The sequence below is a fragment of the Pygoscelis adeliae genome, unplaced genomic scaffold (genome assembly GCF_000699105.1).
Source record: "Pygoscelis adeliae isolate BGI_AS28 unplaced genomic scaffold, ASM69910v1 Scaffold186, whole genome shotgun sequence".
Lineage (NCBI taxonomy): Eukaryota > Metazoa > Chordata > Aves > Sphenisciformes > Spheniscidae > Pygoscelis > Pygoscelis adeliae.
Window position 1 is genome coordinate 2,678,144 of NW_008825071.1, and position 27,666 is coordinate 2,705,809.

A 27,666-nucleotide genomic window follows, 5' to 3' on the forward strand; every position below is an offset into this window, starting at 1 on the left:
TGACGTCACATGGTATGGAATATCCCTTTGGCCAGTTTGGGTCAGCTGTCCTGGCTGTGCCCCCTCCCAGCCCCCCGTGTACCTGCAGCCTTCTCAGTTGGTAGAGCATGGGAAGCTGAAAAGTCCTCGACTAGTGTAAGCACTGCTTAGCAACAACTAAAACATCGGTGTGTTGTCAACATTATTCTCATCCTAAATCCAAAACACAGCACTGTACCAGCTACTAGGAAGAAAATTAACTCTATCCCAGCCGAAACCAGGACAGAAGGCTATGTCATTAGAGACAATAAAACAGCTTTGGGATAGAGAGCTTTGGGATAAAACAGCAGAAAGAAAGTCATGCAAGTGTTGGACATCCAAGTAAATGTGTTCTTATGTCTATGGGCTTAAGTTGATGAACTGAAGTGCGGGAAGCAAGCACCACAAGTTTGTGCCTAAACTTTATATCCTGATGCGCACTAAGCCCATCCAAACAGCAGGTGATATTCTCACATTAACTGACCATTTCCCTTCTGTCCTCTGTCTCCACAACAGACTGTGGAAAAGTCTTCCTGGTGATCTTCTAAAAGAAAAAGATATGGGGTCCACAAAGAGAGCATTGTAAAACAGCAGCCTGTTAGACAGCTAGTTGCAGGAGGGAAGCAGAAAAATGTGAAATGGCACTTACTGCCAGCACTGTAACCTGCTGCCTGTGTTGGATGGGAGGGTGGTGACTATTTGCCTGAGTGAATTTCATGTGAAGAGGGCATGACTGGAAGTTGCTTTTACTCATGTTTTGAGACCAGGCTCCTCTAGACACCATGTGGGTGCAAGGCTCTGGGCTTGGCATTCCCCAAAGGCCAGACCTTAAACCCTGGACTGGAATTTTGGCAGTTTCACGGGTGGAAGGAAGTTTAAGTCTCTCTTCAGGTCAGAGGGCTGGCTGAGTCGCCACATGAGCACTTTTCTTCTCCCCGGTCTATTTGCTTTGATTTTGTGTTTTCACACCTTGTTCTGTTAGGCACCGACAGAAGAGCCGCAATTCACATTGCAGTAGAACTCAGCAGGGGCAGCTCTTCAAATTTTTGGTTTGGTTTTTGCCTTTGTAAAGGAGAGCATGGACTCTGAAATGTCTGTCTCTGCCTTTCTTACTGCCGTAGTCTAAACTGTGTCTTGTGTAACATTAAAATGTGCATTCAGTGCTTGTCTTTTTCCAGCAGAGGTAGCAGCCTTTGCAGAAAGGCAAGCTTTGCAGTGCTTTGTTCAATCTCCTCTTCTGGAAAACCAATACAGAAAATCTCCAGGGCAGTTCATCAAAACAGATGTATGAAGCCTTCAGGGGACACGCTTTTCCCAAAAATAGGCCCTTCCTCTATGTGCACACAGACATGTTCCTGTAAGCGAATTTTCCGGAGATGTATCTGACAAGCATTTCCTTCTTCTGTGCTCCATGTAATGAAAATCTGCTGCTTCACTGAATTGGGATCAACAATTCCTGCTTTAAACATGAGCTTGGACTTGTTTTGCACTAAAAGAGTGTTTTCCTTCTGGGTTTCGGGAAACACCTAATGCAGGCAGGAATTCTTAACAAGTCCTGCAACACCCACATTTGGCAAGTGTGCATATAATAGGTGCACTTGGAGTCATTCATGTGTTCTGAAGTGCAGTTTACTTGTTTTGCACCTGGATATAGTGTCATAGCTGCAGAAGTCTCACTCCAAAAAAAAAATCAAAGAAGATTTATTAGTTGTCTTTAAGCTATTGATCCTGTAGTAGTTTTGTGCCTTTTGAAGGAGTACATGTTTAATTCATCATCACAAAGGATACTGCCTGCAGCACTGTCCCACTGTAAAGGAGCAGGAGGAAAGCTGTAAGGCTGCTTGCTCTCTCAGTACACCAGAAAGAAAGAGAGGTTCACGGAAGGAGCGAAGCTTGGTGGGCTTGCAGCTTTTGAAATATGTCAGTCATTCCTCCACTGACAGCAAAGGATGGCTTGCAATATCACCTGATGTTGCTCTGTTGGATAGGGGAGGACCACAGTCCAGGACTCCAAGCATATCCCTCTTGGATTTGCTCCCAAATTAAGACTTAAGCGCATATTGGTTACCAGCTTCAGGGATTGCTTCAAGTGATCTCTTTCATGCCATCCCACATCTCCCTTGTCAGCTTACCTACTTCCACGTTCAAATTTTGTGGTCTTACTCCTTTTCCTCTCAAGTGGAGTCAGTGAACATGCCCTCCTCCTTACACCTTGTCTGGTTTTCCTCTGTGACCTTACAGTGATTTATGTAATGGGATAGATGGATGTGACACTTTGCTAGGTCTGCTGCTCCCTCCATATTCTGAATGTTCAGCATTAGATTTTGGTTCTACTTTTCATGGTAGTACTGGGCATCTCATTGACTTCAACAGAACCATGCTAATAGTAAGGTGATATTTGTTTTGTGTCAGGTGTCAGAATTTGGCACCTAGTAACTTCCCCCCTAGGGAATATATATATGTGTGTGTGTGTGTGTGTGTATATATATATGTATGGCTTTTTTTGCTTCCCACCTACCTTTCCTTTCCAAATTCCCTCCCTCAGGGAATTTCACAAATAAATTACTGATGATCTAGGAATAGAGGAGCAGACTGAAGAGTCGGGTTTAAAAATAGTTTGACGCCTGTAAAATGGATCATTTTCACAGTTAAAGTATTTTTGCTCTTGTCTCAGAGGAACGTTGAAAGTGCAAGGAAAATGTTTTTGCAACAAAAATTATTGGCAATTTTCAGCTAACACAAAAGTATTGGAAGTACTTGGGTTTTTTTTTTCCTGTACTCTACTTGAGCGCTGTTCTGTTAAATATAACAACATATAGTTGTATTATAGAATATATGTACTAAATAACACACATCAGTTAGAACTGTATTTCCATCTTCCCAATTACACTTACTTTGCTTTTCAGTATAAAGATCTACCAGTATGAAAGTTAAACCAAGATACGTAGTTGTTTTCCCCAAATTCAATTCCAATATTTATATGGGTTCTTTGTGCTCTTTTAATTAACTATTTGGAAAACTGCAGCTGTCTCTTTAAAAATGTAAATGAAAATGGAAGATATAAATAAAAGGCTTGCCTTGCTTTTAGAAAGCCTGTGCATGAGCTAGTTTGAGGACAGGGAGCAGTCTAACACAGCAGTACAGAACCCGGCGGGGCTGCAAACTTTCCCAGGAAGCAGGGCAGGTTTACTGTGTGTGGGCATCCCCACACTCGCCTGCAATCAGTCATTTAATCATGGCTCTATTTTGTGATTGTTTGATGGCTGTCGCATTTCTGAAAGGAAACACAAATCAGATTTATGCCTCCAGCCAGACAAACATCCCATATCCCACAAGCCTCTACTTGCTCTCCCGTGAATCTCTGCAACTATGAGGAACAGAAAAAAATTTGCTTACAAAATTAATGTATTGCAAGGTGAACCCACTTCAGCGTTCTCTTGATTCTCATACAGGTTACAAGCAAGCAGTATCATTTACATTGCAATAACTCACACTGAAGTTAGAGGGATACGAAGACTGTTTTCAGTCAGACTTAAGAAAGGCCACGTTAAGACTTTCAAGCATTGGTCTAAGGTGGTACCCGCTGAAGACATCACATCTTGCATTGGCAATTGCTTAGGAGAGCCTAAAGCGGGTAGGAGCTGAGCTGGCAGGTTCTCTGGGTTTGGTCCTGGAACTGTGATCTTAGGCTGTGGCAAAAATTTGTATTTTGATTAACCATTCCCGGTCTTCACTCCTGCACTTGTGCCATCCCCTGTGTTATGGCATCCAAATCAGTGAACTAAATCAGGGGACTGATCTAGCTGAAAACCTGCCCTTCAAAAAAAAACAGGGGGCAAGGGTTGTGCTTCAGCTGCATGGGTATCATTTGTCTGCACAGCCGGCTGTGTGGCAACAAAGCAGGGCTGGTGCTGCCACAGGAGTGAGCAGAGCAAGGGCTGCTTCAGCTGCTGTTGCTGTTGAAGACCTTGCTGCCTGCTCTTTCCAGAGGAAGAGGCTGTGGTATTTGCTGTGGGAAGAGAATAATCCGTGGCTTTGGAGGATGTCTAGCAGAGAAGTCACACAGATGCCCTTTACCTTCTCTTGGAGACTGTCCTTTTCATGCAAAAATAGTTGGTTACTGCCTTTCAATTTTGCAGGTAACCTTTGCAGCCATTGGCCACATCAAAGATTGCAGTTTAGACTAATCATATTTGTGTTTGGACCTACTGCTCTTCTCACCATGATGGATGAGGAGAAACAGATTTTTTTTACCTGTTAAGCTTGAGGGTGACAGATCAACTGCTAGTCATTGCTCTCAAGTCTAATAAACCTCCCATTTAGTCTGCTCAGGGGTTTCGTAATAGACTGCTTTATTCCATATTGAAATATCTGATGAAGAGGAAATTTAAGCAGCTAAGATATTACTTCAGTAAATATATTGCAAAGCATCTGTGCACAAAGTTTTACCCTCCTTATTTTTCAAGGTTCATAGTAGGAGTTTTGTCTTAGCATGTGTTGCCACTCCACACTGCCAGATTACCTCTGAGAAGCCATGTTGTCTCACCTAAGAGTTGAGCAGTCCTGCAGCAGGACTACAGGTATTCACAGAGATGGTCCTGTACACGAAATGCAGGTATGCCAAATGCTTATATTTCATTCTTCTAGGATTTCAGAGCCCTTTATTTGGATGGGAGCTTCTACTGAATTGAGCTTCTTAGGAAAGCTAAGTGAGGTGCCTGCATTTCTCTTCACATGCAAAGAGGTTAAATGATTCATTGAATGACATTGAGCAAGTCCTTGTCACTCACTGTCCTTCTCAGCCCTGCTTCCCCTTCTGAGATCCTGCCATGGTCAGAGATGTCTGATGTTTGTCAGAGATGAACATGTTAGTTTAGGCAGGCCAGGCTGCTATAAATAAGGTATGAACTTGTAATTGGAATTGACCCCATTTTTGTAGCTGAATGAATTGCCACCTCTCTGCTCATCTGCATAGGCTGGAATTTTTCACATTCTTAAATATTTTCTACTGGAGCAGTTTAAGCTAATGTATTTTATTGTATTGCTGGTATGGATAGAAAAATGGACATGGTTGCTTTCAGCAGTTCAGCTGATGAATGATAACTCAGTAATTCTCTGTAGCTCAAGCATCGCAGTATGTGAGTACACTTAAATTTCATTTTGGCATTGTCTGTAATTCTTGAGATACTCTTCTTGGTTTCTAGCAAAAGACTAGCTAGTTCTTTCTGTCAGTGCTTTGCTTCCTTAAGCCTGCTTTCAGTGCTGCTTTCTACCTCTTAAAACCAAGCGTGCCTAGTTTCTGCTCATTGGAGAAAGCAGAGAGAAGGCAGACATGTTTGTCCTGAATAGAAAGGATAAAGCTAGTGAACGTCATGGTTACTGTGTGTGCATGGGTATGTTTATAACACTAGAGAGGGTGAATTTTCAGCAAAGCACAGGTTTGGTTCATTTCCTGATTAAAAGAAATCTCTGCAATTTCATCCTGGTCCATTCATTCTTTTAATGGTAACTTTGCAAGCCACGCAACACTTCAACTGGGATGTCTGTAGCCCAGTGATGCAGCAGGGGGGTTATGCCATAAGCCAAATTTGAACTGTTATGATCATTTGCCATCAGAATTTCAGTATGAATGGATCAAGTTCATCTAGATCAAGTTGATCTTTTGTAGTACTCTGTTTGAGGTATGTAATGGAGGAAAAAACGTGCCCTTTATCAAGGGTCCTTAAAAGGGTTGGAAAGTAAAAAAAAGGCACATCAAAGGTGCTATTGATACGAAGCTGAAAGAGAGGTGCCAAGTACAAATGCAGCAGAGAGATGAAATTGTGAATCCTCTCCAAGTCTGTCCTGTGCTTCTATGGTTTGCATGGTGTTTCCAGGGGGTTACAAGTGAAGGTGGCCATGAAGTTGGTACCTCTGTGCTGAAAGTGGTTTTTGGGTAGTTTTTACAGCTCCTTTTTTTTTAATTTCCTAAGTAACTTCAGCTGGCTCCATGTACAGGATTCACAGCTCAATGCCAGCAAATGCCAAGCCAAAAAGAAAGTAGAAGGAAAAAAAAGAGTGAAAAGCCAGAAAAAGAAGACTGAGAGTAGTTGCCATTTAAAAAGAAAACACCAAACAAAAAACCAACCACAAAATGCATAAGGGCAGTAGAGTGACCATATGTAATCGTCATGAATGTTGCACTGCTCGAGACAGCACTGCAGTTGGGAGTAGTGCTCTGATTCTTCTTGTGGTGAGCGTGCAAGGACATCTTCAGAAGAGACACTCATTTTATATGCAATGCTGTCACTGTCACCTTTGAGGAAAATCACTGGAGAAGCTGATTTGTTAGTAAATGTTCCTCCCCCATCCAGTTTGACTGCCTTTGTCCCCTTCCCACGTGCTATAGAGTAGCTGCAGAGACCACCTCTCCCCCTTCACAGCCGAGGGAGTGAAGAAGATGCAGTTCCCCCTTGCTCTTTGTCCTGCCACTCTGTGCTGCACTGCAGGCTGATGCTACACGGGGCAGTGGGCGCTGCACAGGCACTGTGCGGGGAGCCTTCGTCTCCGAGAGCCCCGGCGCTGCATCCCTGAGGATCAGCGGAGAGCAATTCAGTACCACTGCCTGGGAAATGCCAACTGCTGAGATGCTGAATATTCAAGCTAAACTCGGTGGCTTAATACAAGGGTGAGAAATCATAAAAAGGAGTGCTCTTTGCTGTCTCTGCCTCTCTCTCTCTCACAATATTTTTAAAATGGCTGAGTTGTGCCAAAAGATACAAGTTGTCTTTGAAACAATTTTTAAGTGTAAATGTGACATTTCCTCCACTAATCACACTTTCTTCAGGTGAAAGATAATAGAGTTGTCTGACTAGCTCAGCCCTGGGTCTTTGCTTGAGTAGTTACTCCAGAATGAATTATATCCATAGTGGTGGTTTTGTAAGTTCTTCTCTTTTTTGCGTTAAGCGCTCAGCTCATTTAGCATCTCAGTTTGAATGTGAAAATATTCTAAGAGGTGAAAGATCAGTGATTTATATGTAGTACCCAGCATCCTTCTGCCCAGTCCTCATTTTACTTTGGGTTGATGTCATAACAGATACATCAGTGCAGAGAACATACTGTATTTTTTTTCCCAAAACACTAAAAATCCATGCTAATTTCATGCCTGCTAATTCTTAATCACAGAACATCTTTCATTAAAAGATAAATGACAAAATAATGTTAGTGTGGATGGTATATAATTGCGGGTAATTATTTTTTTATTATTAACTTTTTATTCTTGAAAATCCATGTACATGTATGCTCATTTCCATCATCTTCTCTAACCAAAAGCAAACCACTCAATGTCTCTAACCATATGGATGTCATATGCCATTCAGAGCAACCCAATCTTATATGGTAATGACTCAACAACTTACTGAATCCAGTTAGCAGCTTTATAGATCGTTACTCAAAGTATCTCGTAGTTAAGTTTCATAACAGTCCCACTTAGATCATCTCACATCCTCGATGTAACTGCTCATTAAAGGCAACCATGCCTTCTATCAGCAAAGGAGTGATTCACCGTTAGTATTTATTTCTCTTGATCCCCATACCCTACTTCTATCCAGCCTTGCTTCTTAATATCTGAAAGCCAAACAGTCAGCTTGGGCTCATGTCCCGCAATACAGGGGAGCCGTTAAAGGCAATGATCTTGAACAGATTCATCTTTAATGGCAGTAACCTCTTAAGCATTGCTGCCATATTTGATGAAATACTGAAAGAGCAAGCTTACAAGCACAAATGTCTCTTGCCAGGATCTGTATTATGTTTGCCAGAAGAGAGAACTTCACTTGCATAGAATGAAATTTGTGCTAGGGCAGAGGCCCTGTGGAGGACCCTACACACATAAGGTCTGCTCAGACCACTGACCTCAGGCTTAACTGGTGGCAAAAGAGCTTGCACTGTTGCGAAGTTCAGCTGTCATAGCTGTTTTCGCTTACCTCTTCTCATGCTGTCCTGAACACATTCATTCATTTCCTAATTAAACTGGTGTATTGTCATTTTTAAGAAGAGGATCTGACTGTCTGCTTCTGCTGATCGGTTTTAAAAACATTGCTACCCAGGGACCTGTTCCTCTTGTTTTGTAAAACGTCAGCTGAATCCTCAGTTGGTAGAAAGAAATGTCATCCCATTGCCTTCAGTGGGAATAGGTCAGGAGGTTGGACTCAGCAGCATTGGGGACAGCCAGACAGGTTTTTTTCCTCTCCCTTATATTTGAGTCTCATTTTGAACATAATGTATAACACATTTTTACATGAACTTAGGGGGAAAAAAGGAGGATGTACTTTAGTGCTTATATGGAATCAGTGAATTACCAGCTTGTGATTTTAGCCCCTGTTTCCATACGCATTTCTCCTGACAGCATAATTCTTGCTTTGTGCTCTTCTCACCCCCAGACTGTGCTGGCACAGTGACTGGTGTGGGCATTCAGTGAACCAGATTGGGAATCTAAGTATTTTTTTCTTTTTCTACCTGGTCATTTTTCAACCACATTAGCTCACTAGTGTGGTTCATCACACATGCAGCCACTCAGGCAGATGTGCTGGTTTAGTATAGTAAAGCAAATCTGAGAAGCAGGTAGAAGCACCTGGAGACAGGATTGGAGAAGGATTTGTGCAAACAGCACTGCTGCTCAGTTTTATTGACTCACCCGTGTGCTACTGAAATGTTCACCCAGTATTCAGGGAAAAGAAAATAGATACAGGCTCAACCTTTAAAAAAAAAAGAAGAAGAAAAGAAAGAAAGAAAAAGACTCAAAGATTGATCCAACTCAGTATGGATCTAAGCATGGGCTTTGTAGGTGAATGCTGAGCCTGATCCAGAGTCTTCCATTGCTTTCCTGTGGGGTTTCTGTGATGTATTGTGGGATATACAGAATCAGAACCGAGATCTGTTGAGACACAAGAGACTAAGCTTGTCCCTGCCAGTGCAGATGTGCTAGCAATATAAGAAAGCTCTCTTTATAAGCACTTCTTAGTGCTTATAAATGTTTTGACTGTCCTATAACGGTCCAAGTCCCATGCAACCCATGCTTTGGACTGATGCTTCAGCTTCTGTGCTGGGTTTATCCTAGTGAAGGGTGAGATTGTTTTAACCTTTCTTCATATGGATGGTAAAGTAAAATCACAATAGCATCAAGTATCATGATACTGATTAAATCCTGTGGATGAAAAGTGTGTGGGTTTCAGGAGTGAGATCTGCAGATGTCTCTCTCCCTTTATCTACTTCATGCTGCTCAGCGATCTGATCTTACTGGGTTGTCCAAACTGTGTCTCTGTGTCTTCACCTTTTGGTAGAGACTACAGTGCGAAATGTCACAGGGATATTGTAGTCTCCCTCTTCTTCCTCTTTAAGGGCTAGTGTTTCCTCTGCCATCTCTTCCATTTTAAGGAGGAATCCACACACCCAGCACCTGCGTTTGTTCAGCCATCTCTGCAGAGAGAGGGTGTCACTGGCTGGGGAGAAGAGTTTGTGCGTGTGAGTGCAGTGGAGAGACATGGTGGATGCAGATGTTTCAGAAGGGAGCATGAGTAGCATTGCCACCCTCCCAGCAGTGGGTGCCTAATAATTTTCGTATTCTTTGGTACTGTGTATGTTTCAAAACACTATGTTAGAACACCAGCCATCCTGGCTAGGTGTGACAAGAATTAGGCAAAGTAGAAAACAAACTCTGCTGATCTTAATGGTGTGACCTCCCGGTGACACTTGGCGAGGTGACTGTTCAGGTGTAGCTACCTGTAATCTCAGAAGGAACATCTCCTTCCTTGTTTGTTCTTGTAGTTCAAATGAAGAAGATCTACTAGCAGAGATGATGGTGATTAGGGTCATGCCACCAAATTGCTGCATCTTATGTGTAATAAATACCAGTCTCCTTTTCTATAACTCTAAAGTCAGTAATGTAAGAATAACTTGAGTTCATTTCAGTTAGCTATCTGGATTAATAGTTGCTGTCTGGATGCGGCTGTATGCAACCTACACTGAATGACCTACCAGTAAGGCAGGTATGTGGGACTGTGGTGCAGGAGCCTGTGGCATGTATGAGTGTTTCTGCTATGACTTAGACAATCATCTTGTCAATAATTTGATCTTTTTTTTGAGGAGAAAGGAGAGTATACATCTTAAACCTGTTTAAGAGAGTCTCCAGTTCAGGGAACAACAGACTGCAGTACTTTCAGAGTAGTACGTGCCCCCATTAAGCCATTCCTTGTTACTGTACAGGCATAAGTCATAAATAGTTTATTTGTTCCTTGGCAACTTCATATTTCATGTAAGAACGAAAGAACACATATACAATGGAACTTTTATGAGATCAACATTTAATCCCTGGAAAAGATTTAGTAAACATCAAGATTTCCCCAAAACTGGTCATCTTATCAGTCCAAGCAAACTTGCAAAGGTTAATAAAAAGCTAGCCTTTGCAGCAACGGCTATGAATGGATATATACAATTATATACACATATCCTTATACAAGTACATGGGGTTTTTTTTCCTTGTAGCAGAGTCATGGCCTCTCATTCTCTGCTGGAAGAGGCAGTGTAGGTAGATAAAATGAAGGCAGCTCCTTCCTCACAGCTATTGTATACATAAGGAAGAGGTACAATAAATGAATACAGAACAAGCAAGTGAGTGAGAATGGGAAGGCCGGGATAACATGTACGCATACAAGGGAAACATGGCTGGTTACTCAGAGCATTATATTGAGGCTCCATAAGATGAGATTTCTATTACGTTTCTATGTATTTCTATTATGAGAATATCTGATCTGCAGTATGTCCTTGGACATGTCATTTCCTCTGTATTTTTCAGGCTCTCTACCTACAACGGCATAAAGTTAGTCAGCTTCTATGTCAAAAGGCCATAGTCCCCAGAGTTGTTGTCCTCCTCAGGGCCAAGCAGCCTTCGTTCAAGGATTGGTGTCTCAGATGTCTCCCAGTCCCTGGACTTCCCCAAATTGCCTTGGGGTGCAGATTTCCAACAGGCTTGTTTGCAACATAGTTTTGTTAGAAGAAAGACTTCGTCCTTATTTTAAAATTGCCTGGGGTTGAATGTGAACTTGGAAAGCTGAAAGCAAAGGGTTAACCTCTTGCTATAAACTCAGAAAAACATAAAAGAGAAAGATGTGGTTCAGCCTATCAAGAATATGCAGCATCTTCTGTGGCTTAGAGCTTTCTTAAGGCATCTCTCAGCCCTGAAGCAAAGGGGACAAGCAGCTGAGTGACATTCTCCCTTTGGGATGCTGTATTACAGAGTGGACTTTTCTGGGGTTTTTGTTTGGTTTTTTATTGGCTTTAGGCAGTGAAAGGTAACTCAGCAGCACTTTGCTTTCCTGTCTGCTGTATTTCAAGATTGGCCTATAAGGCTAATGAAAGGGCTGCTGGCCTGAAGAGTTTATGTCATTTTCAGGGGATTCCTTTCCCCTCTCAGTCTGTTGGTCTCTGCTGTTCCGCTTCAAAAGTTTTCCCCTGTTTGCTTTATTTCCTGGGAATCTAGTGTTGGTAACACAGAGCTCTTTTGCCAGGTATAGCAGCAATGGTTTGTATTTCCTACCTCCTTGGCTTCCTGAACTGGCCTTTTTTCCCCATCTCCTTTTAATGCAATGGGATAAACAAATACACAATGTGTATTCAGTTGGAGCTACAAGGAGCTATCTTTGCTACTCAAGTAACTTTCTGCATTTTAAAGACTGTTACATTATTTTATGCTAAAGAGTTGAAGAGTATTGCCGCCTAGTTCATCCTCCTACTCCAAAACAGGATCAGCTCTACTTATAGCATTCGTGACAGACACTTGTATAACCAGTCCTTAAAGATTTCCAGCAATGGGGACCCCACCGCCTTTCCAAGTGAATTTTCAAGCTGAACATTTCTGCAATATGAGCTCATTACTTTCATCTTCTGCCGCTTGTGAATGTTGATGAACAGATTATTGCCTAACTGTGCAGCAGCATTTTATGTATTTGAAGGGTGTTTTCATGCTCTCTCTTCTTTAGGCTGAGCAACCTGTGTTCTCTCAGTCTTTCCTTATAATTTGTGTTATCTAGACATCTGCTTGTTCTCATTGCTCCCCAGCGATCTGCCTCCAGTTGCCTCACATCTTTCTTGAGGTGTGGAGAGGGTACTTCAGCTGAGCCAGTAGCAGTGTTGAGTAGGGCAGAAGGATGTCACTCTGGCTGCATTCCAGCAGTTTGTCCCAGAGTGGTGCTTGCTGAGCTTAAAGCAGCACAACAACATCACAGGTTCACCTTCAGCTCATGATTCTGTGTGGTCCTTAGTTGCTTTGTGCAGCACTGCTGTATGCCCAGTTGCTCCCCATCCTCTGTGCATGCAGCTAGTTGTTCTTGGCTAAATACAGAAGCTTACACTTGTCCTGGTTGAATTGTATCCTTCAGCTTTTCCAGTTTGTCAAGATTATTCTAATCTTGTCCTCAGTTATACTTACTGTTTTACCCAGCTTAATGTAATTTGCCAGTTAACAAACACTTCTGCTGCATCACCTATTCCATTAATGAAAATATTCCATCATCTGGGAGCCAGGAGGAAGAACCCCACAAGAATGATCCTTCAGATTTGGCTATGAACTGTGGATAACTGCCTCCAGAAACAACAAATTATTGGCAACTACTCCAGCCATTTGGAATATCACCTTTTAGTAGTAATGGTATTGATCACCAGTTTTCTCATCTACCTTCATGCAACTCCCTCCAAGGTGAAACATTTAGGAAGACAGGTTTGTACTACCTAATTTTATGAACTAGTTTTAGTATTTTTCTTCTTTTTTTTTCACTTTTTGTTATAACTTTTAAAAAATTTTCCTAAGATTTTTCAACTTTGTCTGAAACTGCTTGCCAGCTGCCAATGGATCCATGTTTTGTGGCGTATTGATCTTGGACCATTTTTTCTTATCTGGTTTAGCTGACTGTGAAGGTATGTGCCATATGCACACACACACCCCTACACGGGCCCCCATGGTGTTTGCTACTTCCTGCAATTTATTGTTTCATTTATTGATTATTGATTTATTAGCCTGTTACCCCTTTATAGAGGGAAATTAAGTTGTTTTGACTAGATTTGCTCGATACATCCATGTTTTCTATTTTTCGGCTTTTTTATTTCCATTGTGTGCTTACAAGTGGTTTGGTTATCTGCACCAGACTTTTTCTGGGAATTTAAAGTAAAAGCAAATCATCTATAGCTCCTATGGCTTCCTAGCTTTTTTCTCCGTTTTCGGAAATAAACACTCTGACCTTTTCCAAACATTTGGTACCTTACTTGTCCTCCATGAACTCTCAAAGACAACTGATAACAGCTCTGAGATTTCTTCTGGTCATTCCTAAAGTATCTTAGGGCAAAGTTCATCTCTTGGACAATTTGAGAACATTTGATTTACTCTAGTGCTCCCTGTGTATTCCCCATTCTGGGCTGAAATCTTATCCCTTCTTTGCTGGTATTAATTCCTGCTAGTGAGAGGATCAGTTGGCCTTTTTTAGTAAAGTCTTAGCAAAAATGGTATTTTGATCTTCCTAGTGTAATGTCTCAGTGGCTTTCTTTCCTTTCTTGAGTGGCAGACCAATAATTTCATTGTACTTACAGAATGATGCATCTCATTTTGTGCCCTGACCTTTTAGTCTTCCTGCCCACATGGTGTTTTATTGTGTGATGCTCATATCATCTTACCGCAGGAGGTGTTCGCTATGCATACATCCTATCACATTCACATTTGTCTTTTCATTTGTCTTTTCATAAAGAGTAGCCATAATATTAAGGGGGCAACATGCCAAACATGGCCGTTAGAGTTTTCCAAACTAATGCTCATTTTGACAGCTGTAAAAGTTTTGGCCAGTGCACCTGATTGGTATATGTTATCATCATTTGGCTAGTTCCAATGGTGCTGTGACATTTTCCCCATCGTTGTATTCAAAAGGCAAGCCTCACCTACAAGACACAGGCTCTTTGTCTGTCATCGTGGTCCAAATGTATTACCTGTGCAAATGGGACCCAGCAAGAGAAATGTTTAATGGCCAGACAGTTTTCCTGTGTGGCAACAGTCGCTTAATCTGCTGGCCAGTAGTTTTCCTTACTTTGAGGACTTCTTCTGAGTTGTTTTCCCAAGGCAGCAACTGTCAGAAAAGCAATGAGAACAGGTTTCTTGTGACTGTCTATGTGGAACCACACTACCCTCAGGGAGGGAAAGTGGGGAATTTCTGCATCTCCACAACAAGTCCAGTTAGCCAGATTAAGGCTCGTAAAACCTGACAGTTCTGAGAGGAAAAATAAGGTATGGACTGGAAGGAGATAGTAAACAACACTTAATTGTGCAAGCGGCTGCAGAATTTTCACCGGGTTTAACAGATACTGTAAGCATCCCCATTGAGAAACCCCTGTATTTGCACACACAGAGGTACAAATGTTTTTAAGTTGTCTTCCAGTGCTGCAGGCTGCCCAGGGGGGCAAGCGCTTTTAGTGTGTTGCTTTTACACAAAAAAGGGCAAGTGATTTCTTTTAACCTCTGCTTTCAATTTTTAAGTCCCTCCTGTCTTCTGGTCTCAGGTTAACTCATCTCTTCCTGCTCCCTTCTTCTTCTCCCCATGCTGTTTTCTCCTGATTTGGGATTATTTTATCACTTAACAGACAGCACATTTGGTTACCCTGATGTTGGCTCTGCACTTTTCCCTGCCCCGTCCATTGTATATGGGATGAGTTGCTTTTTCCTGCCGTAGCCTGTTTTGTTTCCGGGGCTGTTGTACAATTTGCAGAAAAGAAGGGTGACGGGAAGTGTGTGTGCGCGGGAAGAGTAACTTGGAAGAAGGGTAACTCAAAGGGTCCGTGCCTGCATTTATTAAAGTCCCTCCTCTCTCATCGATTTGCTGTGTGGCCTTGGAAAAATGATTTAGGTTCTTGATCTGAGTCCAGAGCGAGGTTCCTCTTTACCTCAACTCTCAACAAGTGTAAAGGGAACTTAAACACCTAGCTCCTGGGCGTGGTGAGGACAAAACCACTAATCTCAGTGATGAAATCTGTACAAGTACCTGAAACAGCGTTCAGTCCTTCCCATGCACTTGTCTGCCACCTAACTTTGTAGACCCTGATTTCTGCTAGTACTCAGTGGAGAGACATCTGAACTGGCTGTCACTCCCATCCATCTTCATTTCTTAGGAGAATGAATTGTTTTAAGTTCTCATATAAATTCCCTTTTTACTCGATTATGAAATATGTTTTAATTTGACAGCAATGTTATTTTTAGTAATACTTTTTGTAGCCTTTAGTATTAACGTCTAGTTGGGGGAAAAAACTGCTAAATATTTATACTTCTTTTCTTTGATCTTTCACTCAAAAGAACTGAGAAGGTATCACACTTAACATTTTTATTATAAATATTTTAGATAGCATTTGAAAGAGTCCAAATTCACTTCTCATGTTGGATTTGTTCGGATTATTGAGATAGGTTGTCACTCTTAAGTGCTTCCAGGTGGCATTTCAGTTGCCAGTGGTTGGAAACTTTTGAGCGATGCTGTTGTGGCTAATGACCAGTGATGGAATCATTAATGTTGCTGTTTGACAGAAGCAGGACCAGAGCCTCTTCCATCCTCTTACTTGTATGCTGTGACTCAGAAGGAGATGAATATAATGTCTTCGCACAAGAAGCACAACAACTTTGGAAACATAGTGTGTCTTCCAGAGTTACTCTTTGCAAACAGGTTGTGTCCCTGACCCACTCCAGTACTAACCAGTTGCCCTAGAAGGGCACGAGGGGTTGTAAATGAGATATCTAAGTCATGAAGTTCTGCCAGACCCACAGAGCCTGTTGCTGCCAGAGCTGCCTCATTCTACCATTAAATTACTAGGGATTTAGGAGGTCAAGAGAAATGTGGAAAAAGTGGGAGAGGCAGCAACGACAGAGAATGTGTTGATTTGTTGTGGTTTTACTCACTGAAAATGTAAATTTTTCTGTAAGAATTTTTTGGCTAGCAGCCAAAACGCTTCAGCTGCCAGCGCTGCCAGGACTTCCAGGTATCGCATGCTTCTGCTCTCCTCAGTATGCTCTGATTCCTCATCAGCTATGTCAGCCAAGTTTCTTTTTCAGAGAGAGGAGGTGATCCATCATAGGAATTTTTTGCCTCGGCTTCTCATGAGAAATGTAGTCCTGCCATGGGTTCTGAAGTACACAGGGAAGGAGAAAGTCAAGGAGCTTAGATAGCAGTTCCCATGAGACACAATAGCCAAATGGGGTTATTTTGTTCTTTTGCTTGCTGGGGTGGAGAATGCTTAAGCCTCTAGTGGTCAATTTTTAAACAACAAATAGCAAAAAGTATTACTCCTTGCGTTTTGTTTTGGTGAAAACAAAATTAGACTTTGGAAAGCATTTGACATGGAACCTTTTCAGTTAAACCTAGGGAAAGTGAAGCGAAATAAAACCCTGTGCTGTACACAGAACGGGTATTCTGTCCTGTCTGACGCTAAGACTATCGCTTTTTCCCTCTTACTTTCAGCATCCAGTTATTTTTCTATGCTTAGTGCATAAAATGAAGTGTCTCAAGTATTTTACCAAACAACCTTCTCTTGTTTGCCACTGCAATGGGTAGAAGTTATTTCACTGGATTTTGTATGTGTGTGTTTGTATTGGAAAGTTTGGTTTTTCCTATCTTTATTCCTTGTAGTCCTTGTATCTGTCATAGTGATAACCCTGAAGAAAAAGTAGGTTTTTGTACACTATTCTGAGCCTCGCAGGCTTGCGCATGTTCTGCTCTTTGTGTGCAAGCCCACTGCACAGCTTACTTTTATTCCTGAAAGGCTCAGCCTTGGTAAGTTGAGAGACTCGTTCCATTAAAAGTGCATAATGTTGCATCTATCTGACATGATGAGTACTCCAGGGTTACTATGCTGACAGCAAGGTAAGTCTTGAAGATATTCAGCCTCTAGCCTACTCCTGAATCTTTCTGGATTTAGAGCAGGATTTTGAACTGACTCACTAGATGGAGTGGTGAGCCCCTAAAAATTGAGGAGGCCCAGTGTGAACTGAGAGCACAAAATTCGTCTTACAAGAGGGACAACTCTCAGTCACATCCAAGTTTAAATCCATGTGGAATGGATTCCTCAGTATTGGCGTAGATCAGATGTGATGGGAATTCTGTCGCCTGTGCTTGATAGATGATTTTCCCAAAGAGAGGGAGATTGGAGGACAAGCGGTCATCACTGATGCTGGAATCCATCCCCTTGAGAACTGGTTTCATACCTGCTTTACAACCATTGATCATTGCTTTCTTCAAGGAATCGATGAGTCATTGTGTTAAAAATGAAAACAAAAAAACACAATCCCAAACCCCAAGGTTTTGCAGTTTTTTTCTGGCCTTCCATGGCAGCAAAAGTCTGTGTCACAGTTAGCTTATGATCCTATGGGGACTTTGGATTTTCTTTTGGTATAATGGAGAATGACATTTTTCTCCTTATTCTTCACCCTAGTGATATTTCATCATTGCCTGCTTGTAATGGATTCCATTACTTTTGATGCTGTGAGGCTTAAGAGCTTTTTAGTGGGAAGTGCTTGGATCTGAGATGGGTTGACTGTATCGTTGGCTGGTTACTGAGACGACTGTAACAGTGCACAAGGGAAATACTCTCTCAGTTTCTTGTCGGTCTGTTTACAAGAGTTCCCTCTGCTTGGGAGCTGGCGGAAGAGAGCCCTGCGCCGCTCACGTTTGTTCTTTTGCTGGCATGTATCAACAAACCAAGGTGGTCTGTTGAAATGAGAAAAGGTCATTAGGGGCCAAAGCACAAGGAATTGTTTCAATTGTTTCACTAAACATTTAGATGTCATTTCAGGTGATGCTTATGAATTATTTTTTTCAGTATACATCTGTTTGTATCTCTTCCTGCATGTAAGAAATTAGGTGATAGATTTAGGTAGAAAAGGAAAATCATGATCAAAACTTTCCAACCAGTCCAATGTTTTCAGATCCTTGACAATGGCTTAGATCCTATTTATGGCTATTTAACAGTCTCAGTGACTGAGAAGCTGAAGTTTCCAAGTGCTTTCATTTTTCATCTACCTTTCATTATCTTAACTAGCAGGTGTTATTTATGTCCTCTGCCACTACATCCCATACCGTGCTCTTTATCTCTCTCAATAAGCTGGCTATTAACAGAATTTTGACTTTTTTTCTACATTAAGAGAAAAGCTTAAAATGGAATTAATATTAAAGAAAGAACGAACGAAAAGGCCAAGCAGGTTCAGGGTTTGGTATTCAGATACAGATTTCACCAAGTCCAATTAGAAAAGAGCAAAAAGTCCATTACTGTCTCAATTTTGTGAAATAGAAGAACAATATTTCGGTCCAACCATCTGTCAGTGAACATGCATCTCTCTTAAAGTGACCACCAAAAAACCCCACAGTGGTCAAATAATGTTGACAGTCTCAACATGGTTATGTTGACCTGAACTATCTTTGAAGCTGAACCATCCTTCTGCCAGGCATCAGCTGGAAAAGATGCGCAACCGAAATGACCATTCCCTGCTTCCTGTGGGTTTAAAACAATTCTTTGTTCTGGAGGTGATCTAGTGCCTTTCACTAGCATCAAAATCACCTTAAACAAAAACATGTCCATTTTTAAAAATATGCTGTTGTATACAATACACTCTTCCAGAGAAATGGAGTATTAGCATTTGAAAGGACTGATGAGAATGCATCTTTGGGAAAGGCCTTTGTTCAGAGAATTACTGCTATATTCTACGTGCATATCACCATGGTAATTGAATTATTTGCCATTGACAGTAAGGTATATAGCACAAGCATTTTGCCATTTTCCATGATGTGGTTCCTAGCAAAGAGTGCTATTTGTCAATTTAAAATTTATAGTATGACATTTAGCAGTTGTACCTACTATCGTAGTGGTGGATGCGGTTTGAAAGCATGAAACAAAAAGAAAAAGGTAATTACATCTTCTTCTTCTTCTTCTTCTTCTTCTTCTTCTTCTTCTTGCAGTTTAATATTCCTCTCCATTTCCACTTACAACATGAACCATTCTGGAACTGTTGGAGCCACAAAGGAAAACCAAAGCTGTGCTCTCCGCATGGCGTTGGCAACTATGATGCTAGTAACATGAGACAGTATTTTCATTTCTTCCCATCATCATCCCTTTCAGGACACTGTGCAAACAAAACAAGCCTTTCTCTTCCCTGAGGTCATTCCATGCATACCCAGAGCATGACATGATCTCTGTGAAGTGTGTATTGGTCATTGAGTACCGTGTGGAGGTTTATGTAAGGTAGATTACATGATGAATCTTTCGGGGGGATATAGGATACAAACTGCTATGGCAGAATTGGGAGACCCTCAAAGAACCTCATCAACACGACTCACTTAACAGATAGAAAATAATCTCAAATACTTGCATTACCATGTGTGTAGATCATTTTAAATGATATTCTGTAGGAAAAGGTGCAATATAGATATGGTGGTAAGCAGTCCTGCTTTGTGCACTGCTCAGAGTACGAAAGAGGTGGTACTCTTTTTTGCTCCTTGATGCTGTGGGAGATTGTCATCTCTACTTTTCTGTTCCTCAAAATAAATCCAGCTTTCTAGAAAAACATCCCATTCTGTGTTGTCCTCACCACATAAGAGCAGGGGTAACCTCCCTACAGAAGTCTCTCTGCTTCCGTGCTTTATTTAAGACAGGTAGAAAGTAGAACACAGTTAAAAAGTGGGTTTTTTCCCCGCTCACTGCTGCCCCTTTTATCTCCCTCTTCAAGTACAGAATGGAGAAATTTTCATTCTTGTTACGGTATTGCATGTGGATGAGACAAATGCCAATACCAGGCATTTATTCTTGAGGCAACATTTTGGTTACCAAATGACCCTGTGTCTTAGTCTTATCTAACCACTGAGACAGGTTCCCCAGTATGTTTAGGTGTTCTGCTGTTGGTAGCTTCTGGGATCAGCTTTCTAGCCAAGTTGTATTTAAAACATCCTCCGGTGGACTTCCATGCAGGGAAAGCTAACACACAGGTATTAATTTTTATTATCTAACATACCCTTTCATTCTAGCCCTGGTCCCAGTCTCAGATTGTTTTATTAGACTAGTGGCAGACTAAGGCCCCTTGATTTCTTGCTGTGCTCAGATATCAGGCTGAAATATCAAAACACATACACTGACCTTCAGGTTAGCCCCTTGCAGTGAATCTGACCTGGCAGTGAGCAGCTCCCTAGCACGTGGAGGCGGCTGCATGCCAATTCCTGAAAATCACAAGGCAAAGCTGTTTACCCCAAAAAACATATGAAAGAGCATTAGGCATTGTTTCACTCCAATGTTTGTTCACGGACCATATTCTTGTTTCCTCCTGCAGCATCAGAATAAATCCCTGTCTTCCTTTTCCCTTTGAGCTGTGCTTCACTGTATTCACTGCCTTTCATTACCTGAAAGCCACAGGCTGGGGCAGTGGAGACTTGTGACACTAAGATCAGCTGAAGCCTAATGGGAGAGGAGTCCGCGTGACTGCGAACCGCATGGACTTGTCTGGCGGTGCAGTTTACATAAATAAAGCCCAATGCACTCACTGTTAAGCTTCTAATTTTTTTTTTAACCTGGTGAAGCTGCTGTTCTAGGTTTTGGCCTCAAATTTTCTGTTGCTCAGGATAGAGAGCTACTGCTTCTGTATCATCAGGCTGCAGCGTGACATGCAGCAGAGTTCATTATGCATTAGCAGAGCCATCTTTAAGGTAGGCAAACACTCTGTGACTCTGCAGAACAAAAGGAAAACAAGAAAGGGAATCAGCAAATATGTATTATTTGCTGACAATAATTGTTTCCAGTTGCAGCGGACGGCAGTGATTAATCACATCGTCTTAGTAGTTTATTTGGGGGCAGGGGAGTAAGTATTAGGGGGCGGGAAGAGCCAAGAAGTACTCTTCCCCATCTGCCTTGAAAAGGTAGCTAATACCACTCTGAAAACAACGCTTAAGGTTTTGAAACTTGCAGTGTGTCTTTTATTGAAATAGCATTGAACCATTATACTCCTTCTTTCTAATTAGTAACAAAGATGCAAATAAACCTATCTAAAAGGTGGGAGAAAAACGTAACATGCCAACCATGTGAGTTATGTGTAGCCAGCCATGTGTATTAGTAGTTACATCATTTCTTGGCTATAATTAAAATTAGATTAATTACATTTAATGCAATCCCTGTTTTATTTCTCCTGCACCAATGCTTAACTTCAGCTGCAGCTAACAGAACTCTAGCCCAGTGCTGCTCTGTAAGACCTCTACCCTTTCCTAATTTAAATGCCTCCTAAAGATGTTGGTTTTCCACAACACCCACAAGAAACTGTTGTGTCCTATTCTGACCTACTTAATTTGCCTCATGAATGAACTGCTCACTGGGATGGAGGGAGGGGACTGCATAAACACATGGGTCAAGAGAAATCATTACCTTCAGTTAACTATGACCAGTGAAGAAACAGTGCTGTAGCTACCCCTACCACAGCTTAAATACATTAAGCAAACTTGTGTTTACATCACATTAAATTGTGGTAATGAGTTTTCCATCATAGGATATATTCCCAGTATATACAAGACTTCAGGATCAAGCCTGTGACTGTACATCTTCTAAATAGATTTTCAGCCAAAGCAATTTGCAAATGGCTTTGATCAGGTGGGTTGCTGTAGCACTGTTAAAAGCTGAAATGCTACCAGCTGTAATGGTATTTGCCAGCCTGGTTTTGAGAATTGTTTCTGTTGAGCCCCAATTCATTATCCCTCTCTCTTACTCAAATTTCTCTCTTACAGTGTAGCATCTGGCCAAACCCTTGTTATTCCGTTTACTTGCTTCTCCCAGGTCTGTCCTCTTGACTGCTTTGCAGAGGTGGAGCAGAGCGGAGCAACACCTTCTCCGCAGTTATACCTCCCCCTCTTTTCTTGAAGATCACTTTTCTACAGCATTTAACCTGCACCCGGGGAAAGCTCTTGGCTGTTTTTTAGCAGTTAACTGCAGTCAGCTTAACACTTTATGAAATGCAGCTTGCCCTTTCCTATGCTAGTCAGATTTAACTTGCTTTATCTTCAGAGCATACAAAAAAGGAGGAATGCTTTAATTTGAAATAACCTTTTTGTGGTAAACCGCCAGTGGGAGCAAGGCAAGCTTCCCACCCATGTTGGGTGGGACAAAGTTGGTATCAAATAGCTATTCTGAGACACAAAATACCTGTGCCTGTTTCTAGTAGGATTTGAGGTTGAAATGAGTATCTTGAGAGTTATCTTTGTGTATGAGCACATATAACCTTAGTTTTAATCAAATAGTCATAATAAACGTGGTTTCTAACATGAAACAATTTTCAGGGGAGAGATGACCCGAAACTTGCTGAATGCCTTTGTGTGCCATTAAATGCAGAGTTCTGCCAGTCTGGGAGATCCTTCTGTCTAGTACTTGATCTCTGGTTTCCTGTTATTTTTCTCCTCAGATTTTCTTTCTTTCACTGAAGTGAGTGTTTACCTTTGAAAGAAGCTGTATGGGCTCCATTTGAAACTAAAAATAAAAAGGATGCCACAACTGCCATTTAAATTCAGTAATACAAGCACTGCAATTGTAGCGATGCCCTTGCAAGAGCTATGTTCTCCAGCCTGTTTTTGATGGAGAGCAAGAAGGTTTTTTGCTCTCTTATTCAACTTACTGGTTTGCTCCTGGTTTTGCATGAACTTGTCATTGCCTAACTCGGCAACTCTTAAATACTTTTTTTTTCCCCATCATTCCCTCTTCTCTATTCCTTTTCCCTGTTCTCTTTTGCCTTTTCCTTTCCACAGCAAGGGGTAAGGAATTTTGCGATGTGTTCCTGCTGTCGTGTCTCGCCCCGTTTCTTCCCGAGTTTGCTGGGCTGCTCCTGCACCCGGGCTGCAGCGCAGCCGGTGCCTGGGTGCTGCCATTAGGTGTTCTGCTTTGGGAGTGATGGTCACCCTCATCCTGCGTCTCTGTCCTTCTCCCACAAATGGAGACTTCAGATGCATTTTGCCCTTGTTTCTAATTTCCAGCAAAGGCAAAGTAGTCACCTGAATTGAAAAATGAATGTTTTACTCTGTCTCGCAGCTGTGTGTTCGGTCTCCTCCCCCAGGCTGGAGTCTGGATGGCGAGGCTTGTGAGATGCCCTGCATTAGCTAGCAACATTGCTCTCCAGCACGCAGAGGTTGCGCGGTATTTTCCTTATGCCCGTCACCGCCAGCCCCGCTGGTCTGAGCGGGGTATGTGTGCTCAGTGCTTCCTCGAGGTAGCCCCATTAGCACCAAAATGAGAGAGCTGTGGTGTCAGCAGCAGTTCAGTGGTGTTAGCATAGCCCTCCTCCTGGGCTTGTTTGCTCTGGTAAGAAGCTACCGCACCACAATGCAAGTTGAGGTATAAGGTGGACTTCAGCAAAGTCCTCTGCCAGAATTAAAATTCAGCACAGTCCCACCTCTCTGGACTGTGTATTTTAGCATTAAGGTGATTTTCAAGCAACAGGAACAAAATTAGACAGCAAATAAAAAATTATCCAGAGGGTAAGTTTGGCCTCATGTATTTGCATTTGTAGGCACGTGTATTTATGAGTCCTCTTTTGGTTTATATTTTGTAGGACAAAGAAGGTCAGCCATTGCTATCGTATCATTTACCGCCACCCGGAGAGGACTTTAACGCAGGACGAAGTGCATCGCATCCATCAAGCTATTGAAGAATCAGCAGTTCAAGAACTTGGGGTTGAGGGCAGGTTCTAGCATCGCTGGTCTGAAGCCCTAATGACAGCTGCTTTTTCCTTTTTTTTTCCTTCCTCTTTTTTTTTTTCTTTTTGGGGTTGGGGGTACAAGTAAAGAGAGGGGTTTTGTGACTGAACCTAGCACATGGAAAACGATTGATAAATGGGCAATGGTAAAACTACCAGATAATAAACATTACTACTGAGAAATCATTGACAAAGCGCTGGTGCTTTATTTTAAGAAATGGGGGAACAGCAGTAATGTAAGATTTCCCTCCTGTTACAGTAAGAAATACACTGCCTGGTGGTTTTCTGTGTTGTTAATTGGTCCCTGGGTTCCATTAAACTGTAAATACTTGGCATTATTTCTGTGTTGACAGGATCTTCTGTCTGTGTAACGAGTGAAGCAAATCAGAGACACAGATTAGCTCAGGGAAGAAAAACCCATCCCTCCCTCTTTTTTAAATAAGAAATGTCAGGTTTTGCTTCAAGAAACCTTCCAAGAAGTACATCTTGTGAAGTTTGGCTGTCTTACCTTCAGAGCCCGTGGGTATTGCTTTCATCTGCCACAGAGAAGGAGCCAGCGTGGCTCTGGGGCCAGGCTTGGCTGTCTTCAGATGCTGGGTCATTGGAGAGTCTTTCCTGTTGGGTTCCCCTGCTCCCACAGAGCTGAGCAGAGCTGCTTAGCAAGGCGCTCCGAGCTGTGCCGCCTTCCCCAGGTGAGGAGCTCCCTTGTCTCAGTTCTCCTCACACAGGCACCAGTGCAAGATAAGTCTGTTCTCCTGTCACCATCAAAGGATTGATATCACATGGGGCAGGATGGCAGAAAAGAGAAACTCTTCCCTACAGTGCCCTGAAAAGCAGCTGCCTTGATCTCTCGCAGTATCTTACTTTCTAGCAGCAGTGTCTGCTCAGAAATTTGACCTTTAAGGCAGGAAACCAAACTAAAACGGGATCTCCTACTATTTCAGGCACCAGTTGCTTTACAGGGTGCTTGGCTTTTTCATTAGAGGTTATAATAAGTAAATTCCGGCAGTGGTATGATGCTAGGACCTGTAGAAGTGTTCAAATGGTCTGATAAATACTTGATGAGCCATTGCAGATCCTGATATGGAATATGGGACCTGTTTTTGCTTGTAATGGTATTTCATACACTCTTGCAGGTCACATCTGGTTGCTGTGCAGGCAACATTCCCTCCTTCAGGGAAGAAGGCAGTAAAAGCGCTGCAATAAACAGCATCTAACACTGATTTATATGTTATCAAGAAACATCTGTGCAGCAGGCTCGTACTCAACCATAAGAAGCCAGTTACTATTGCAGATGTGACAGAAGCAGAGAGCTCATTTTAATTTCATTACTCAACATATTTAGCTGTGTAAACAAATCCTAATCTAAATCGCTGTTGTGTTATCCAAATAACTTGATTATGAAAACAATATGCTAGACTTTCTACAAGGAAAAAAGAACGGGTGCCATTTAGGCAACAGAAAAACCTACTTGGTTATTTTTAAACAATGATCTACTAAGATCCATAAATACAGCCTAGCCCATTTGATGTTTCTCTGTCTCCTTCATCCTTTGCCTTTTCAGGATTCTCAGTGAGGACCACTGAAGAGGAGGAGCACTCCCCTGAACTGCACTGAGCAGTAATTGTTCCAAGACGAGGCTTGATCGATTCTGCCACATGGGGCAGCAAATTATGTGGATGTTAATTGATGGGATTGCATGTGGAAAGAGTACTAAAACCTGCCTGCTGTATGGAAGAACTAAGTCTCTTGGGAAAACAAGAGACTCTCTGGGGTGGAGTAGATTGCAAGATTCCCCTTTTAATTTATTGATGAGTGAAGTTTCCATTTTCTGCTCCCCAAGTCCTTCAGTTCTTCTCTCATTCTGATCAGCCAGTTTTGGAGGCATAGAAAGCTGGGGAAAGCAAGGAGGAGAAAATCGGACAACGAGCCATCGTCACTGCAGCCACAGACTGACATGTCTGGCTTTGCAGGGAAACTTGGGTGTTCTTGAATCGGCCAGTCTCCAGCCTCTAACATCAGTTGTGTTTGGCGTGTCTGGCTGTGAACTGTCTGCACTCTGGTGAGTGCAACAGCCGGGTCTTGGTGGAGTAACACTGTTTTTTGAAACCTGAAAGATTAACCTCATGGGCCGATAGGATACAGAGGAAATGCAAAGCTTTCCCTGAAGTTGACCTGACACCACAGGATCATCTTCTGGACTAGGTGTTTTCATAGCAGCAACTTTCAGACAAAAATGTGAACCATTAAGATTAAAAAAATCCCCAAAACACAGCTTCTTCAGGAACAAGCACGGTTCAATTATATGAAGGATTTTAAGGCCTATAAAATCAGATGGGCTGGCTGTGAGCATAATATGAATACTTAGGTATGTTTAGATTAGGTAAGCCTTTTTCATATATATTCTAGGATTAATCTACTCTAAAGACCTATTGTTCTGGCAAAGATTCACCACTACTAGCAAAGCAGACCTCAGATCAAAAGGCATTAGAGTTGCGTTTTTATGCTGCTGTCCTTTGGAAAATACAACTTTCCCTTCAAAGCCTGACCTTAATTTTACTGGGGAAATTTGCTGTGGGCAGTTGTAGACTCTCAAACTGTATGGTCCCCCGGTCTCCCTGAAACCAACAGAGAACCCATGGGAATCTAGAGGTGTAATAGCCATGATTTACCACTGATTAGAGACACGTGATGCTACCACTATCTCAGGAGCTGGGCTGATCCTTTGTGGGAGTATAGAGAACCTGACTGCGGAAGGCCCTCGGTACAGTCATGGACCAACTCTGTCAAAGAAAGGGCTACCCTGAGCTGTCACTTGGCTTTTCTTAAGACATATTTAGCACAAAGGTAGGCAAACGATCTTGAAGACCAAGAACAGCATAGCTACCAAGGTAAGTTCACTTGCTAGTCTCTGCTAGCCTACAGTCTGTCTCATGAATATCCCTCAAGCTTGGATGGGCTACGAGTCTAGTAAAGGTGGATGAGTTCCTAAATATCAAAGTGATACCATGCCATGTGGAAATATTAAGGGGAGCAGCATTTGAGTAATTAGTGTGCATGCTGACTGACTAGTGTAGAGGCAGGCACAGGGCCCTGCTTCTTGTTTTTATCAACTGCCTGTGTTTATTTTTGTGTGCCGCTGGGTTTTATATCAGCATCCTTTAATAAAAGAGAAAAAAAAAATCAATTGTAGCAAAAGAAGCTACACATCCCCAGGAGAAATGGCTGGGGATTTCTATGACTGAACAGTGTGTACTGTTTTAATGTTCTGGGTGCTGGTTTTGTTCCTAGTTGCCATTGGTTTTCAAGCTAGCTGTGATTCCTGGAAGACTAAAGATTTTGCTTTAACACCCAGTTTGGGATCTTCCCAGTAAACTGGCAGCAAATTTACAGTGCACTGGGACTTATCTGGTTTTGATGTTCTCATTAAAGGCGCTGCAATGGAAACGTGTCGTGAGCTAGATAAGCAGTAAATTGCTCTGTGTTTTTTCCCTTGAGGTTTCAGTGACCTCTGCCATAGCATTGCCAGGCATGACCAAACAGTTGCACAAACCTGAAAGCAGCTTTGTACCGAGAACCCAAACTAGATTAGTAAACCACTGGTGGTAGGTGTTTGCCTTCCATTGTGAAGGCAAACTCCTGCCCCTTCTGCAGGTTGGTGGCCATACTTCAGCACTGAATTTATCGGCCTTTTACTCTGTGCAACTGTACTGATTTTCACAAGAATTGACAAATTGGTCTCAGCCCTTGAATAATTTCATGTAGGGGTTAGCTTTTTGTTTTAAATGGGGAAAAAAAAAGTTGTGGGCGTTTTGTTTGATAGTTTTTTATCTGCAGTGACTACTGCATTTCAGCTGTCCCAGATAAAACTCATGGCCGAGACAGGACTCTTTGGT

At 42.1% G+C, this 27,666-nt stretch overlaps 1 protein-coding gene across 3 annotated transcripts in view; it reads left to right on the forward strand.

Moving 5' to 3' along the window:
• Window positions 1–24,105, forward strand: part of FARS2 (phenylalanyl-tRNA synthetase 2, mitochondrial) — a 246,633-nt gene extending 222,528 nt beyond the window's left edge. For all 3 annotated transcript variants that reach the window (XM_009326457.1, XM_009326458.1, XM_009326459.1), the window contains exon 7: window positions 23,627–24,105. In XM_009326457.1, coding sequence (XP_009324732.1) covers window positions 23,627–23,765 — 139 coding nt within the window. In that variant the 3' untranslated portion in view covers window positions 23,766–24,105. The remainder of the gene's footprint in view (window positions 1–23,626) is intronic.
• The last annotated feature ends 3,561 nt before the right edge of the window (window positions 24,106–27,666 follow it).